The 13,460-nt window shown below is 33.1% G+C and overlaps 6 protein-coding genes across 6 annotated transcripts; 3 read left to right on the forward strand and 3 right to left on the reverse strand.

Moving 5' to 3' along the window:
- Window positions 1–4,295: 4,295 nt before the first annotated feature.
- LOC116337700 (mediator of RNA polymerase II transcription subunit 22) lies at window positions 4,296–5,044 on the reverse strand. Its single transcript, XM_031762476.1, has 3 exons — window positions 4,870–5,044; window positions 4,666–4,767; window positions 4,296–4,579 (listed from the first exon to the last, which is right to left on the reverse strand). The coding sequence occupies exons 1-3, from the start codon at window positions 4,970–4,972 to the stop codon at window positions 4,362–4,364; spliced, it is 423 nt and encodes a 140-aa protein (XP_031618336.1). The 5' UTR covers window positions 4,973–5,044; the 3' UTR covers window positions 4,296–4,361.
- Window positions 5,045–5,221: 177 nt separating this feature from the next.
- LOC116337458 (EEF1A lysine methyltransferase 2) lies at window positions 5,222–6,202 on the forward strand. Its single transcript, XM_031762044.1, has 2 exons — window positions 5,222–5,620; window positions 5,687–6,202. Exons 1-2 carry the CDS (start codon window positions 5,416–5,418, stop codon window positions 6,163–6,165), a joined length of 684 nt encoding a protein of 227 aa, XP_031617904.1. The 5' UTR covers window positions 5,222–5,415; the 3' UTR covers window positions 6,166–6,202.
- A 94-nt stretch (window positions 6,203–6,296) lies between these two features.
- LOC116337457 (proteinaceous RNase P 3-like) lies at window positions 6,297–7,747 on the forward strand. Its single transcript, XM_031762042.1, has one exon. The coding sequence runs from the start codon at window positions 6,405–6,407 to the stop codon at window positions 7,632–7,634; it is 1,230 nt and encodes a 409-aa protein (XP_031617902.1). The 5' UTR covers window positions 6,297–6,404; the 3' UTR covers window positions 7,635–7,747.
- A 522-nt stretch (window positions 7,748–8,269) lies between these two features.
- On the reverse strand, window positions 8,270–9,711 carry LOC116337648. The gene is made up of 2 exons (XM_031762391.1): window positions 9,145–9,711; window positions 8,270–9,038 (listed from the first exon to the last, which is right to left on the reverse strand). Exons 1-2 carry the CDS (start codon window positions 9,462–9,464, stop codon window positions 8,555–8,557), a joined length of 804 nt encoding a protein of 267 aa, XP_031618251.1. The 5' UTR covers window positions 9,465–9,711; the 3' UTR covers window positions 8,270–8,554.
- Window positions 9,712–10,135: 424 nt separating this feature from the next.
- On the forward strand, window positions 10,136–12,109 carry LOC116337646 (aprataxin and PNK-like factor). The gene is made up of 5 exons (XM_031762389.1): window positions 10,136–10,557; window positions 10,638–10,712; window positions 10,811–11,478; window positions 11,557–11,720; window positions 11,817–12,109. The coding sequence occupies exons 1-5, from the start codon at window positions 10,459–10,461 to the stop codon at window positions 11,996–11,998; spliced, it is 1,188 nt and encodes a 395-aa protein (XP_031618249.1). The 5' UTR covers window positions 10,136–10,458; the 3' UTR covers window positions 11,999–12,109.
- Window positions 12,064–13,195, reverse strand: LOC116337647 (translin-associated protein X). The gene is made up of 2 exons (XM_031762390.1): window positions 12,422–13,195; window positions 12,064–12,361 (listed from the first exon to the last, which is right to left on the reverse strand). Exons 1-2 carry the CDS (start codon window positions 13,105–13,107, stop codon window positions 12,169–12,171), a joined length of 879 nt encoding a protein of 292 aa, XP_031618250.1. The 5' UTR covers window positions 13,108–13,195; the 3' UTR covers window positions 12,064–12,168.
- Window positions 13,196–13,460: the final 265 nt, after the last annotated feature.

The following is a 13,460-nucleotide window of genomic DNA, read 5'->3' on the forward strand; positions in this document are numbered from 1 at the left end:
ATTTAACTCACACACACACGTGCGAACATCACCAACAGTACTGCATGGAAGTGCCTATCCAGCATTAGAACCAGTCCGATATTCAGATTTCAAATTCCAAGCATATTTTGCTTTGTCCCCTTTTCGTTCTCATATGCGAGAAAATGTATTCAATTTACTGTGCATTATTTTCTATAATTTAATGTTTAATGAGCTTCGGATGGAAGACAATCAAAGTCATTTATTGCGAACCGAAAATCATAGTGCACTGTCAAGCATTCAAAATATACATTTTAGCACATTGGCAGAATGAAAATCGATCGTCAATGATACATCATCATCATCATCATCATCAAAAAGGATGGCAATTTTCATAATTGATTGAATCTCAAACTGAAATTGCTGCACAAAATAATAATAAAACATCATTGCACGTCATAACAGCAGACACTTAAAATTGAAAGAACAAAAAAATTATCTCAAAGTGTTCGCTCCACTTTATGTTTATTGCACATTTGTTTTACGCTTGCGACTCATGGCGGTTAGAATTTCCGGTTGCCAAAGATTTCTTTGTTCTCTCTTTGAAATAATAAAATTACCAACTTGCTAATAGTTTTTTTTAAACCAATTCTATTTGGGTCAAAATTTATATTGGATTATCTATTGATGACGACAATAGCAACCGACGATTTGTTGTCATTTGCATTTAATGTGCTTTTGGTTGAAAATAATTTTCAATTAATACCATCAAGATTGTTATTACTATTGCACAAATTATGTGACATCGCCTTAAAATCCAATGATTTATTTGCATTCTATTGATTTTAACACCTTGTATCTCGAGCAATATTCGCAATTTTATCAATGTTGACAAATGTGAAAAATTTTGATTTTATTTTAACCATTATCCATTTGATAAGGTCATTTACCCCATTCGCTTATCCTGATTATTTTATCTCTTTCTCGGTTGCACTGTGCACAGTATAATAGCATGATAACCTGAATTTTAAACATGCATTTTACTTGTTTTTATTAGCTACGGACAAAAAATTTCAATTTCATTGTTCAACATAGTATTAGATACGGTCCAATAGACTTTTTGAATATCCCGCGGTGAAGCTCCGTTTGATAAATATTTGAGTTATTAAAAATAGGGTTAATTGAAAGGAAATGGGTAAAGAGTAACACAGAAATAGGAAGATTTTGTTACGTGTCTGCAAGGGAACGACCACTGTTTATACGGTGACAACTTATTAGTAAGGGTTAATAACAGTGGGGGTTTATTCAAGGAATAACTCAATGATTAAAAAGAATTATCTAACCGATATGATAATAAAGTAACCAATAGATTCTTTTTCACTTGAAGCATGTATGGTAACACTCTGAGTAGTATCTGAATTAATGCTAGTAACTAGAAAAAGAGTTTCGCTAATTAATTGATAAAGACAATTGTGTGATTATGAAAAGGAATTCAACAAATGGCGTTAGTTCGTTCATTTACACACGTATTAACGGTGGAGAAGAAGGTTTTTTCTTCTTTTAAACATGCCCCTTTTTTCCTTGTTGTTCCAGGTGTCAATATTATATTGAAGTGAATATAGACCTGACTATCGGAAGTTCACCACTCGTTCATTTCAAGAATGTTTTTTATTCTCTGTCGAATGGTTTATGCTTTGAGCATATCATCGACTAAACCATCGCGTTCCATCAACTGTATTTACGTACCCTATTCTCGAATGTTAATACTATCAAGTGGCATTTTATATATTGGTAGCATCAAAGGCGATAGGCGAGAATATGAGAGTGGGGATCGAATAAATCAAACACGTTCACATACGTTCGATCGAGTGAGTAACGTTACGGGACGGTAAGATAAACGGCAGCAAAGGACGGAGGGTGGTGGTCGTTGATAAAACGTTTAAATCTCTCGTTCCCATATCATTCAGCCACTCACATATTGTCACCTAATTTGTTTAGGTATTCATTGAACTGTAAACATTCTCAAAAAGGTTTGTGGCAAAACGGTTTCGTTAAAATAAATTGTTTCTAACGATTAACACATATCCCATTTGAGATCCAGTTTGTGCACAACATAATGGTAAAATAGTTGCTATGCGTACATTTAGCATCATGCTTATATGACGAAATATTTTCCCTTGATGCGAACTACAGGAACATCGATATTACGAGTAAAAGAAATGACAGAAAAATTAACAACGCCAACTGAAAATCAGGACTGTTACATTCGGAAAACTATAGAGTGATGAGAACATTTAAAATTGTGACAAAAACACATACATAAAACACAGACCCTCATACGATCACATATGCCGAACATCGATTAGGTTGTTCACGGAAATCTAAATAGATGAATATGCATACACTTGAATTCTCTCTGTTTCAAAATATGTTTGTTATGCTTTTATTAACTAATTAATAACACTTCGATAAATGATTGTGCTCCAAAAGCGTTTTTAGCTATATGATAATCAACAAAAGGATAAAAGCATCACAAGAAAATCTAATTGGCACACGTTTCGCTTAATCCATTCGCCAGTTTGGCTCTTTTTTCTCTTTTCGTTTGGCTGAGTGTTGATTTTTTTTATTCTAATTTGAATGCACAAATTAAACCACAAATATTGGCTGCTCATCGCGTTTCTATAAAAAAAATAGTCTTTATACGCTGTAACATGCATGTGTTTTTTAACACCGGAATCATTTATTAAAGTATATTCTCCACTTAACAGTTTCTTTATCACACATTCACCACGAATATTCTTATACCAAAAAAATGCTGGAGTTCCTTGGGTCTTCGATGATACCCGTATGTTATCTTTTCTATCTAAACGGATATATATAAATGAAATATAAAGATAAATGATGCACAAAAAGTAAAAAGGAAGCATTTCAAACGGGAAAAACTATGACTGGCAAAACATCTTGCAAACAAATTGCAATACATATACCTTCTTCAGACACATCCTTTTATGCTCACTCACTCGAATACTATTCATAATCTTTATATGCACACGAAATAATCTCTTTGAATTAGACATTAAAGCGAAAATATAAAATTAACACACAAAGAAACAAGAGATATTAACTTCACTTCTTACTTCCTGAAATTTTCAAGACGATCGGATATAAAATAAGTATGGCTCAAATACAAAAATGTCAATATCTGTAGAATTTTTTTTTTTTTTTTGAAAAATGTGTCAATTTTGTGAAAGCGAAAATTTCTTGAAATTTGGCGTGCCTTATTTTTTTCGGTAGAAAATAACCTCCAGAAGTGAAGAGCATTCACTACAAAGATCAGCGTCTAAACAAAGACAACAAAAAATGATGGAATTAAGTACATTTTTGGTACATTTTTTTTTACCTGGTCGCAAGTTTGGAATTTCGTATGACCGGACATACATCCGAAAATGTTGAATGGAGGTTAGCCTCATTTTTGATTGAAACTTCTTTAAATTTGGTGAGATAATGTATTTTGGTAAGAAAATAAGATTCACGAGTTTTAAACAAAATGCAATAAATGTATGTTTTCTTACCAAAATACATAATTTTACCAAATTTAAAGAAATGTGAGTTAAAAAATGGTTCTCCCCACAAAATTTTCGATTTTAGGCCAAAAATTTCTTTTAACTTTCAGAATATTATTTTTTAGTGAATTAAATAAACTTTGTGAATATAATTACGTACTAACTAATATTTCAATAATATTTTTTGTCTGAAAATTATAATTATAAATATATTTGTATCGCAAAACTAACGTCGGATTCATATTCAAATGTATGTTTGAACCAAAGCTGCCAACGAAAAGTTCGTAGCATATTTGTTGTTGTTGTTTTTGTCCGTTCGTTCGTAGAAAGTGAAATATTCGGATTGTTCGTTCGTAACCAATGAAAATGTATTGAAAAATGTAAAAAAAATATTTCGACACAAAATGTAAATCGAAAAAACTTTAAATCCACTGAACACACATTGTATTTACAATAAGTATAAAGTAGTAACACGTGCTAAGAGCTACTATCTTTTCCTCCAGATATAAATAAAATACCTAACATTTCCTTTAAAAAAACTTTGGTCAATAATCGACTAAATTTTCTTTTCAAATTAATTAATACTTACGGATATGAATTTTCTTTAGATATATTTTTTGTATTATACAAATATTCGTTACTTCAAGTAAAGGCTGCAAATTGACTGTATCTTAAAACTACTTACTAGTTTTCTTTGGTACATAAATGTTTCAGCAATCAAAAGCGAAAAGAGTGTGAAAATTGAATTATGTTTATTAAGAGCAAACTCTTGCATTCATTTTTCGCCAGTTCTTATTGATATTAAGCTATTTACAATGAGATTCATTTCTTTTAATATGTTCATTTAAATTCACTAGTATAATATTCTTCTTCTAAGTCATACAAATCGATGGCGGCTGCCTCACGTAAATTCATCAGCTTCTTGTCACATTCTGACTGTGTCGAACGAAATAGCTGCGAATTGGCTGTGATTGCGTCGTTTACCGAATGGAAGTCGTTCAGAATCAAATATTGTTTGATATCGGATACAAGTTTCATCAACGATTCACCGGCCCGGACTGAAAAACAATGATTCGAATTAAACAATTAGCGTACATGATTGTATTTCGTTTAGTGAATAATATGGATTTCACTCGATGTTTACCTATGGTTGCTGCCCGTACTTGCATCTCGTACGTATCCTGTTCACATTGGGTGACCTTAGAAAGTTGTGAGTCACTTTCTCCTTTGGCCAATTTGATGATTTCTATACATGATAAATGAATAACACGAATTAAATAAAAGATATATTGTCTTTTCCCGGCATCGATTCAGCCTGTAAGCGATTAATCAGTGCATAGATACATACCAAAATAGTTTTCCAACATAATTTTACAGTCTTCTTTCAAACGAATGTTATACGATTTCAAGAGAACCTCTTTGGATTGTGGGATATTACGTGGTTGGGCCATTATTATTTATATTTTAACTCGTAAACAGTGCAAATATGCAATCAACACCAAAAGAAAACATAAACTAAATGATGCTTTGTGTAATGTCAAGCAGCAGAAAACGTGAGTGGCGCCATCTATTGCAATGTTATTTATCTTGATTGGCTTATAAAGTAAAAAAAAATGTATCTACATAAAATGTGCATAATTTTAATACAGTTTTATTAAAGAAAATTCAATATAAATGTCGAAATGATAAAATATGAAATGTGTTTATCGCTGGCATTTTGATGCTTTGAGATGCCGCTCAAAGACTGTCTCACACAAATATATGTGAAAATAAGTCGATGACATGTGTCAAATTGCTTCGAAAAATGCGGTTTTAATATTGTTATTGTGAACAAATCAAAACATAAAAATCAAGAGAAATTGAAAACACATAAATATCAAACGAAAAAAAAAATATGTCAGGCAATCAAATAGAGGAGCTGGAGGGCTCGGAATTAGGCACAAAAGACTATTGGGATAAAAGTTATGACACAGAAATTGAGAATTATAAATCCCATGGTGATGTTGGTGAGGTTTGGTTTGATGAAGACAGTCAAATTCGTGTGATTAACTGGATGTTGAAAAACGACATTCCCGAAGACAATCAAATTATCGATTTGGGTATGTTGTTCAATATTAATTAAAATATCATTTTCATTTTAATAAATTCATTTTAAATTTCTTTAGGATGTGGCAATGGCATGATGTTAGTTGAACTATACCGTGAGGGATACAAGAATTTAAGCGGTGTTGATTATTCGGAGAATGCCATTGAATTGGCCAAACAAATAGCTGCCGATCAAGATATGCAGATAACCTATGAAGTATTGGATTTGTTAAATGCAACGCAGATAACAGAGAAATTCGGCAACAAACAATTTGACATTGTACACGATAAAGGCACATATGATGCGATCAGTATACATCCTGAGAATCCGGCCGAAAAACGTGCTGCGTACATTCAAAATCTCCATAATTTAACATCAAACAATGGACTGTTGATACTTTCCTCCTGTAATTGGACCGAATCTGAATTATGCACAAGCTTGAATGGGAAATTTGAATTGTACAAAACAATACCAACGCCAACGTTTAAATTTGGTGGTTCAGTTGGTAGCGTTGTCACGCAAATTGTTTTTAAAAAACAATTGTCATTAATAACATAATTATTCAATAAAATAATGGTATTATTAATACTGAAAACGATAACTTTCCATTACATACACAAGATTCATTATAGAAACGTAGTTTTGATTTGGACAAACAGATGGGGCTTGAACCAAATCCAATCTAAATGTTTCGTTTGTTTTGACATTTTAGATTGAGAAACACATGTGTGTGAATCAATAATAAAGTCATCATTTGTTGCTGTGAGCCAGCCGGCTGAATTTGTAGTTTATACAAAATGTTTTCGCTTAGTTTTAGTTCAAAAGTGTGCATTAACTTAGGCAAATGGTCATCTATAAGACAATACACAGTAAATAAATTGTCAAAACCACAAAAGAAACAATCAACCGTTGGTAACAACATTCCAACCAATTTGGAATGGCTATCAAAATGTAAAGATTGGCGAAAAGTTGTGAATATAATTAACGACAATCGAATACCATGTACAAAATCTTCAATAAATATATTCAACAATATTGCGGTGAATGCATTTTTGGAATCTGATCATGCATTGGGCTGGGAACTATTGCACAAAATGAGCCAAAAAAACTTTCAACCAAATTGTGAATCATTTTCAGCCTATTGGCATTATTGTGCATTACATCAAGAAACGTTTGCGGCAAATGTCGAACAAATGTTTGAATTCATCAATAAAAATAATGTAATCGTATCGAAAAATGTGATTGAAGATTTAAGCAATAAAATTCAACATTTCGGCGGTATATGTAGTCCATCAAAAATGGATAAAATAGGCCAGTGTTCTAGTTGTAACTATCAAATGCCACCATTGCAACAATCACAACTTGAGTTCAACACATTGAAGCGGGAATTCGAAAAAGTTCTCAAACCGAAGATTCCATCCATTGAATTGGCATTTTTCCGGCAAATTGTTAACAAGAAAAAAATCTTTGATTATGCCATTGATTCACTGAACGTCACGAGAATATTTCCAGATTTCAAAGGAAACTTAGTTAAACAAGGTGAAATACTAGCCAAAATCGTTAAACAATTAAGATCGAACAATAAACGTGTGATTGTTATTGGGAAAAAACATGTGGAAAAGATTCCAGAATCATCAATCAATTTAATTCGAAGAAATGCCACCGTTTATCTAACAAAACACAATGAAGCCATCGATGATTTATTTATGATGTATGCAATATTCGTATCCGGATCAAAAGCACATTTCGTTACAAACGATTTTCTTGATGAATATTGGATGGAATTTAGTGAGAATGGCAAAATACTATTTAGAAATTGGCAAATACAACATCAACATTTTGTCACATATGATCCCAAGACAGATTTGGTTCACATAAATGCGCCGAAGAAATTCATTTGCAACGCCAATAAATCAACGGAAACCGGACAATGGCACATACCATTCACACAGCGACCTTTACTTCATTCGCTAAGAGGATTTATTCCAATACCAATTGAATGGGCCTGCATTAATTTTAAGTCGTAGTCAAGAATTTGGAATAGACCATGTCCATATTAATGCGTTTTTTATTTGGAATTTTAAAGAAAATTTGAATAAAATTTCTTATTTGTGGAATAGACACTTTTTCGCTCTTAAAATCTGTTGTTTTTTTTAATTATTTGAAATAAAAATTCTTTCGGTAATTTAATTGCTATGCAATGAATGAAACACTACTTCTACTCGAAGAGGTATTCTTATTCAGTTTCTTGCAAAACAGAATCGAAGTCTATTTTAGTTGTACAAAAATATTGTTTTGAATCTCCCAAAAAAATGATAGCACACCAGTGAGCATTTGCCGGCGTTTATAATGTCTCAAATGTCCATGGTCACTGATGGTGATCATATGTTTTCATATGAATAGATCGTACAAAAAAACCCAAATGTCTAATCAATCGAAATACCATCATATTTCATTATCTGAACCAAAGATATGAACGCTGAGATGAATGAAAATCGGATCTTTAGGTTGCTTCTGTTTTGAAAAATTGATAATATGTTTCGGACTTTGGCCAGAGAGGAAAAAAAACGTTCAAAATTTGTTTTCGTAAAAATTTCCAAAATTTATTTAAATCCAATTTAAGTGGTTGTAGATATAAAAAATATAAAAAAATATAATCGTGTTATCGCGGACAAATTTATTATTTAATATTTAGGTGTTATGTGCAATTTTTAAATTTTATTGCTATAACCGAAACTGTATCGTTGTATTTTTGTATTACAATGAACACAATTTTTAGCAATAAAATTCTTAAATGACAATCGTATTAACAACGAGATCAGTATAAAGCAAACAAATCGAATTAAATAATAAAAAATCACAAATTTGATGTAATCGTTTAACGAAATATTGCGTCAACGCATTTCAAAGAAAATGTCCTTCAAAATTCATTTGATCACCTTGGAGACTAAAAGTACATTTTCTCTGGATTGCCAAAGAATTCCCTGTAACAGCAAACGGCGTTCAAGAGTATATCTCGATCGTCTGGGTCGATGCCAAGAACAACCATATCATCTGACGTCAATAGTAAAAACACAAACAAATCAATTTCTTCTTTGGCAAATAGTACGGCATATTTTTGCATATTGATTTCCTTAAGAATGCTTGTAACGGTGAACGTTTCTTCAAGTAAACTGTGTGTGATACCATGTTCATTATACACAAATGGTGATGTAATTTCTTGTGTGACTGCTATCAGGTCAGACGATGTGAGGAATGGTTTTGGTGTTGTACTTTGTTCAAAATATGGTATAACCTTTAATTGTGATCCGGACGCCTTTGGTGAATCATGCCCCTCAAACGATGGACTTCCTTCGAAATGCAACGAACGACAAATCGGCGTTAACGGTACCTTAGAACGATTATTTCGTGCTTCGATTTTGCGGCTTATTCTGTTAATGCGATTGAAGAGTAAATGAGAAGATTTTCGGTTTAAAAAAAATGCAATTAATCATGACGTATTTGCAGTTGAAATTATCGAACAAAACCTATACGAACCTAGCTGCTGATCGAATTTTTTTCATCGATTTTTTTGTTGACGAAAAAACCAAACTGCAATTCAATTTCTGTTGGGGTGTTGTGTTCCCTTCATTTTGATCAAAATTCGTATTTTTTACTGACAATGCAGCCCGAATTGGTGATACACTTGGCGGTGACAACATATTCAATTGCGTTGGTGTGAACGAACGACGACTTCGAATCGATGTTGTATATGGCGTTAGATACATGCTTGGCGATGGCATCGGCATCATCGGTGATAACGGTACCAACGGTGAGTTCGGTGTATGTAGCCGTCTGTACAGCGACATTTTATTCATGTTTTTTTTTTGCGGAGGAAAATTATATGAGAAAAATGATTGGTATTTGATTGGTAGTGACTTTAACAATTAAAAACGTTAAAAACTTCTATTTTGCCACCAAAAATCAAATTTACTTTTTTCGAACTTGTAGTATTAAACTTATATCGAATGATAAAAAAGACGAACACTCAAATGGTACAATACAAAATGCTGACAAAGAACGTTTTAACTAGTCAAAGTGTTTATTGCGAATGTGATTCGAGTAATGTGCACTGTGGTATGCTACACCAATAGTATGCACTGATCGAATGCAGTCAAAGTACTAGCTTTCGTAGATGTCGCCATAAATTTACTTTAATGATTATTTTGGGACAAACATTTATAATCAGCATGATTATTTTGGTGTCTATCAAACGATTATGCATATTCGCGGCTCGCATTCGCTTTAAACTCGATGGTTACATTTCTAAACAAACGCATTTCTTCTTGACTACGAAATTAGCACTGAAGTCAAAGCAAAGGTATACAAATGGAAAAGTAATAAAATTGTTGTCGAAAATGTAGTGGATATTTTAAAATTTGCAAATGATAGTACGAGAGAATGTGGGAGAGATTGAATTAGTAGCGTTTTTTACCGACAGATGGTGGAGGCTTCGTTCAGTCACAAATATATTTTGACATTAAATTAAACCGCACAGAACAGAACAGAATAAAACAAATTAAATGTCTGCTTGAGCATTATCAACGATGGTGAAATTACGGATATAGATTCCATTGAATTTCTAAAAGATTTACCATTTTCTTCGTTCAAAAAATTCCATTATTTTCGAATGTAAAGAAAATTACCGGAAATTATTTGTTTGTGTATTCGAATGTAGCTGTCAAATTTCAAGAGTGCTTTTTGTATTTCAGTGCTATTGCGCTTCGAATGGATGCTCATTTTGAAGTGTAAATAATAACATTTGCGCCATTTTCAAATAAAAGAAAAAACTTTACATTTGACAAAGGAAAAATGAGTATTGCGCCCACAATGTTGCTAGTAAATGTGCAAAACAATGAAAAACATTGTTTAAATTCATCGGAATCGGTTATCGGTCGAGGTTGGTTAAATGTAAGTCTTCGATGATTAATACAGACAACGAACTTTCCCAAACATGATAACAATGCTGAAATGTTTTCATTTATTTTTAGTGCAATGACAAAAGAATTTCGCGGTATCACGGACTTCTCAAAGTTATCTCCCCAAATTCGGTTAAAGTTCTTTCGGTGAGAAAATTTCATAATTTTTATTCTTTTTTCATAGAACAACCATAAAATTCTATTGGCTCCAATTTTTCAATTTTCATGCGCAATTTCATTTTCAGACACATCAGAATTTGATGTTTTTTCGAAAGAAAAACAATGTCGAAGTAAATCAAATTGGGCAAAACACAGAAGTGAATTTGTTTGTTGGTGACTCATTCGGTTTGTTGGTCGACGAATTTTGGTTTTCGATCCAACCATTAGATAATGTAAACAATGGTGTCGCTTGTTTGAATGGAAATGTGGCACAACAAAATGAAGACGCACCGACGACAAGTGTGCCAAAGCGTAAGACAAGCGTTGATTCAGAACCAGATTCAACGAACAAACGAGTAAAAACAGAACCAAATGAATACCAAGAGAATGGTGATCCAAACACAACACATCCAATCGATGACACCACGCAAATGCCTTCAACAAGTGATGCATCATCTTCATCATCATCAATGCACATTTCACCAAATGTGAATAATGATGAAACAAATGCAAATCAACCGATAAAAATTGAACCTTCAGATTCGACTGAAGGACAATCACAGCCTGTCATAAGAATAAAAACGGAACCAATGAGCCAAGAGGCATGCGCTGATTCGTCCACTTTCGCTCCCATTCCTTTTGAAATAAAAACCGAAGTAAAAGATGAACCAATCGACAACGATAATAATGTGGCAAGTGGTAATCAGCGAGAACAACGTCGTCCATGCTGTCGTTATGGCATCCGTTGCTATCGGTAAGATATACATAAACAAATCAATAATCGGACTATTCATGTTAATGTCCATTTATTATTTATTATTTCTTATTACAGACGAAATCCATTGCATCGAGCTGATGAGTCACATCCAGGTGATCTTGACTACAGATTGCCAGAATATCCAGATCCACCACTTGGTGCTCCACCATGCCCCTTTCTCGATCGCTGTTATCGACGAAATCCACGACATTTTCAACAGTTTTCTCACAAAGTTACGCGTTAGTATATTTTTTGATAATTTTCATCGATTTTGTTTTTGCTTCGCAAAATAGTTTTATCAAAATGTTTTATCAAAAAATAACATCATTTAACAGGACCAAAAGGAAAAGAGGGCTATGAAGCAACAGTTAATCCACCAATGGCAACAAACACAACGACCAATACGGCAACCGATGACAATGCTCACGATACAGATGAAAGCGAAGAAGATCCATATGCAACTGACGACGACCGAGACACTGATTACCAAGATTCATCAGAATCCGAAAGAGATTAGATTAAAAATAAGTCATTTTATGGATAAAACAAAAACAACTTAACAAGAATGAAACAAATAGTTGGTTAATTTAGAATGTGGAAAAAATGAATTTTTATTTTTTATCCCATTAAATAATATAAATGAAAGTATAAAATAAAGAAGAAATGTGCCGTAGATGTGTATTGATTTTAATAGTTGGCAAATCCCTCATCCTCTTCGTCGCGATCTTTTTCGATGGCATCGTTTGAGCTCCAAATGGCCGCTTCCGAACCGCGAACTTGTATGTTGTAGCAAACTTTTTCGACCTTGAGCACACTTTGGTACATTGCATGTACCTTTCGTGACATTTCCTTGTGACGCATTGAGCCCAAACTCAGGTATCTTGATGAAGAACATAACACTTAGTGATGACTTTTAATTGATTGAAAAAATGATGCTTACCCTGAGTAAAGATGTTGTACAAAATTGCACGCTTTGCGACACGTCTCGATGTCACCACATCCAAGCGAATTTATGCATTTTCGCATAATTTCACCGCTTAAATCGGCCAAACCCAGCATGAATTCAATCGGTTGCACAAAACATTTTATTTTCAATGGTGCTTCATTTGGAGTGTCTTCGACGATAATATCGGTGCTGGTAGCTGTTTCTGGATCGACATTTTCCGGCTGCTTTGTGTACGTAAGTTTCTGTTGCAAATCGTCCCAGTTCATGATGTGATCGTTGAATAAATAATCGTAGTATGTAAATGCTTCAACGAATTCTTGAAGTCCAGCAGAATAAGCGCGACCATATTGATATGGATCACGATTTTCCAATTCTTTTGCAATGCTAGCAAAGCTGCTCGTACAAAGAGCGGTCAAACGATTAAATGCGTCCGATAGGATTTTTTTGGAGCTCGGCTTACGCAGGTCCACGGTGTGCAACAAAAATATCAAACGCTTACTTTCAATCGTACAATCGCGACTATATTTAACAATACGCTCATATCTATCATGTTTGTCATTTAATTCTTCGGCATAATTCATGAAACTTCGAACAACCGGATTTTTCTCATCGCCCGAATCAATTTTTTTGTCATTTCGATGCTGATTGCTTCGATTATTACGAAATCGTCCACGATTCATGATGAAATGAACTTTTTTTTTTATTGATTTCGTTTTTTGTTGGATGCGTGTTCGTAAAATGTTGATAAACTACTACTGATATTGGTAAACTGCGATGTATTAGAAGTGTCAAAATCACAAATGTCACGCAAATGTATGCGGCAAAAATGTAAACAAATGCTACTGTGCCAACACCAAAATTGTTCACTGGTCAAATGATGTCATGTCATGCTTTTAGATTACTGTTCAATGCAGAATTGTACATTGTTTTGAATAAATCGTTTTAATTATTCATGATTTCAATTTATACTTCTATATGTGTGAAATAAAACACAAAAAAAACTTTTTTTTTAATTTTATTTTTATAAACGTTT

This window comes from Contarinia nasturtii, unplaced genomic scaffold (assembly GCF_009176525.2).
Source record: "Contarinia nasturtii isolate CC-2019 unplaced genomic scaffold, AAFC_CNas_1.1 Cnas_scaffold_285, whole genome shotgun sequence".
Classification (NCBI taxonomy): Eukaryota; Metazoa; Arthropoda; class Insecta; order Diptera; family Cecidomyiidae; genus Contarinia; species Contarinia nasturtii.

What these genes read in the sequence shown, in the direction of transcription:
- LOC116337700 (XM_031762476.1), bottom strand. Translation starts at nt 4,972, where the DNA reads ATGGCCCAACCACGTAATATCCCACAATCCAAAGAGGTTCTCTTGAAA. An exon ending in TATGTTGGAAAACTATTTTG is followed by an intron (nt 4,768 to 4,869) that starts GTATGTATCTAT and finishes TATCATGTATAG; the next exon opens with AAATCATCAAATTGGCCAAA. An exon ending in AGTACGGGCAGCAACCATAG is followed by an intron (nt 4,580 to 4,665) that starts GTAAACATCGAG and finishes ATTGTTTTTCAG; the next exon opens with TCCGGGCCGGTGAATCGTTG.
- LOC116337458 (XM_031762044.1), top strand. Translation starts at nt 5,416, where the DNA reads ATGTCAGGCAATCAAATAGAGGAGCTGGAGGGCTCGGAATTAGGCACA. An exon ending in CAATCAAATTATCGATTTGG is followed by an intron (nt 5,621 to 5,686) that starts GTATGTTGTTCA and finishes AAATTTCTTTAG; the next exon opens with GATGTGGCAATGGCATGATG.
- LOC116337457 (XM_031762042.1), top strand. Translation starts at nt 6,405, where the DNA reads ATGTTTTCGCTTAGTTTTAGTTCAAAAGTGTGCATTAACTTAGGCAAA.
- LOC116337648 (XM_031762391.1), bottom strand. Translation starts at nt 9,464, where the DNA reads ATGAATAAAATGTCGCTGTACAGACGGCTACATACACCGAACTCACCG. An exon ending in AAAATTCGATCAGCAGCTAG is followed by an intron (nt 9,039 to 9,144) that starts GTTCGTATAGGT and finishes TCGCATTAACAG; the next exon opens with AATAAGCCGCAAAATCGAAG.
- LOC116337646 (XM_031762389.1), top strand. Translation starts at nt 10,459, where the DNA reads ATGAGTATTGCGCCCACAATGTTGCTAGTAAATGTGCAAAACAATGAA. An exon ending in ATTCGGTTAAAGTTCTTTCG is followed by an intron (nt 10,713 to 10,810) that starts GTGAGAAAATTT and finishes TTTCATTTTCAG; the next exon opens with ACACATCAGAATTTGATGTT. An exon ending in GTTTTCTCACAAAGTTACGC is followed by an intron (nt 11,721 to 11,816) that starts GTTAGTATATTT and finishes ATCATTTAACAG; the next exon opens with GACCAAAAGGAAAAGAGGGC.
- LOC116337647 (XM_031762390.1), bottom strand. Translation starts at nt 13,107, where the DNA reads ATGAATCGTGGACGATTTCGTAATAATCGAAGCAATCAGCATCGAAAT. An exon ending in GTACAACATCTTTACTCAGG is followed by an intron (nt 12,362 to 12,421) that starts GTAAGCATCATT and finishes TTCTTCATCAAG; the next exon opens with ATACCTGAGTTTGGGCTCAA.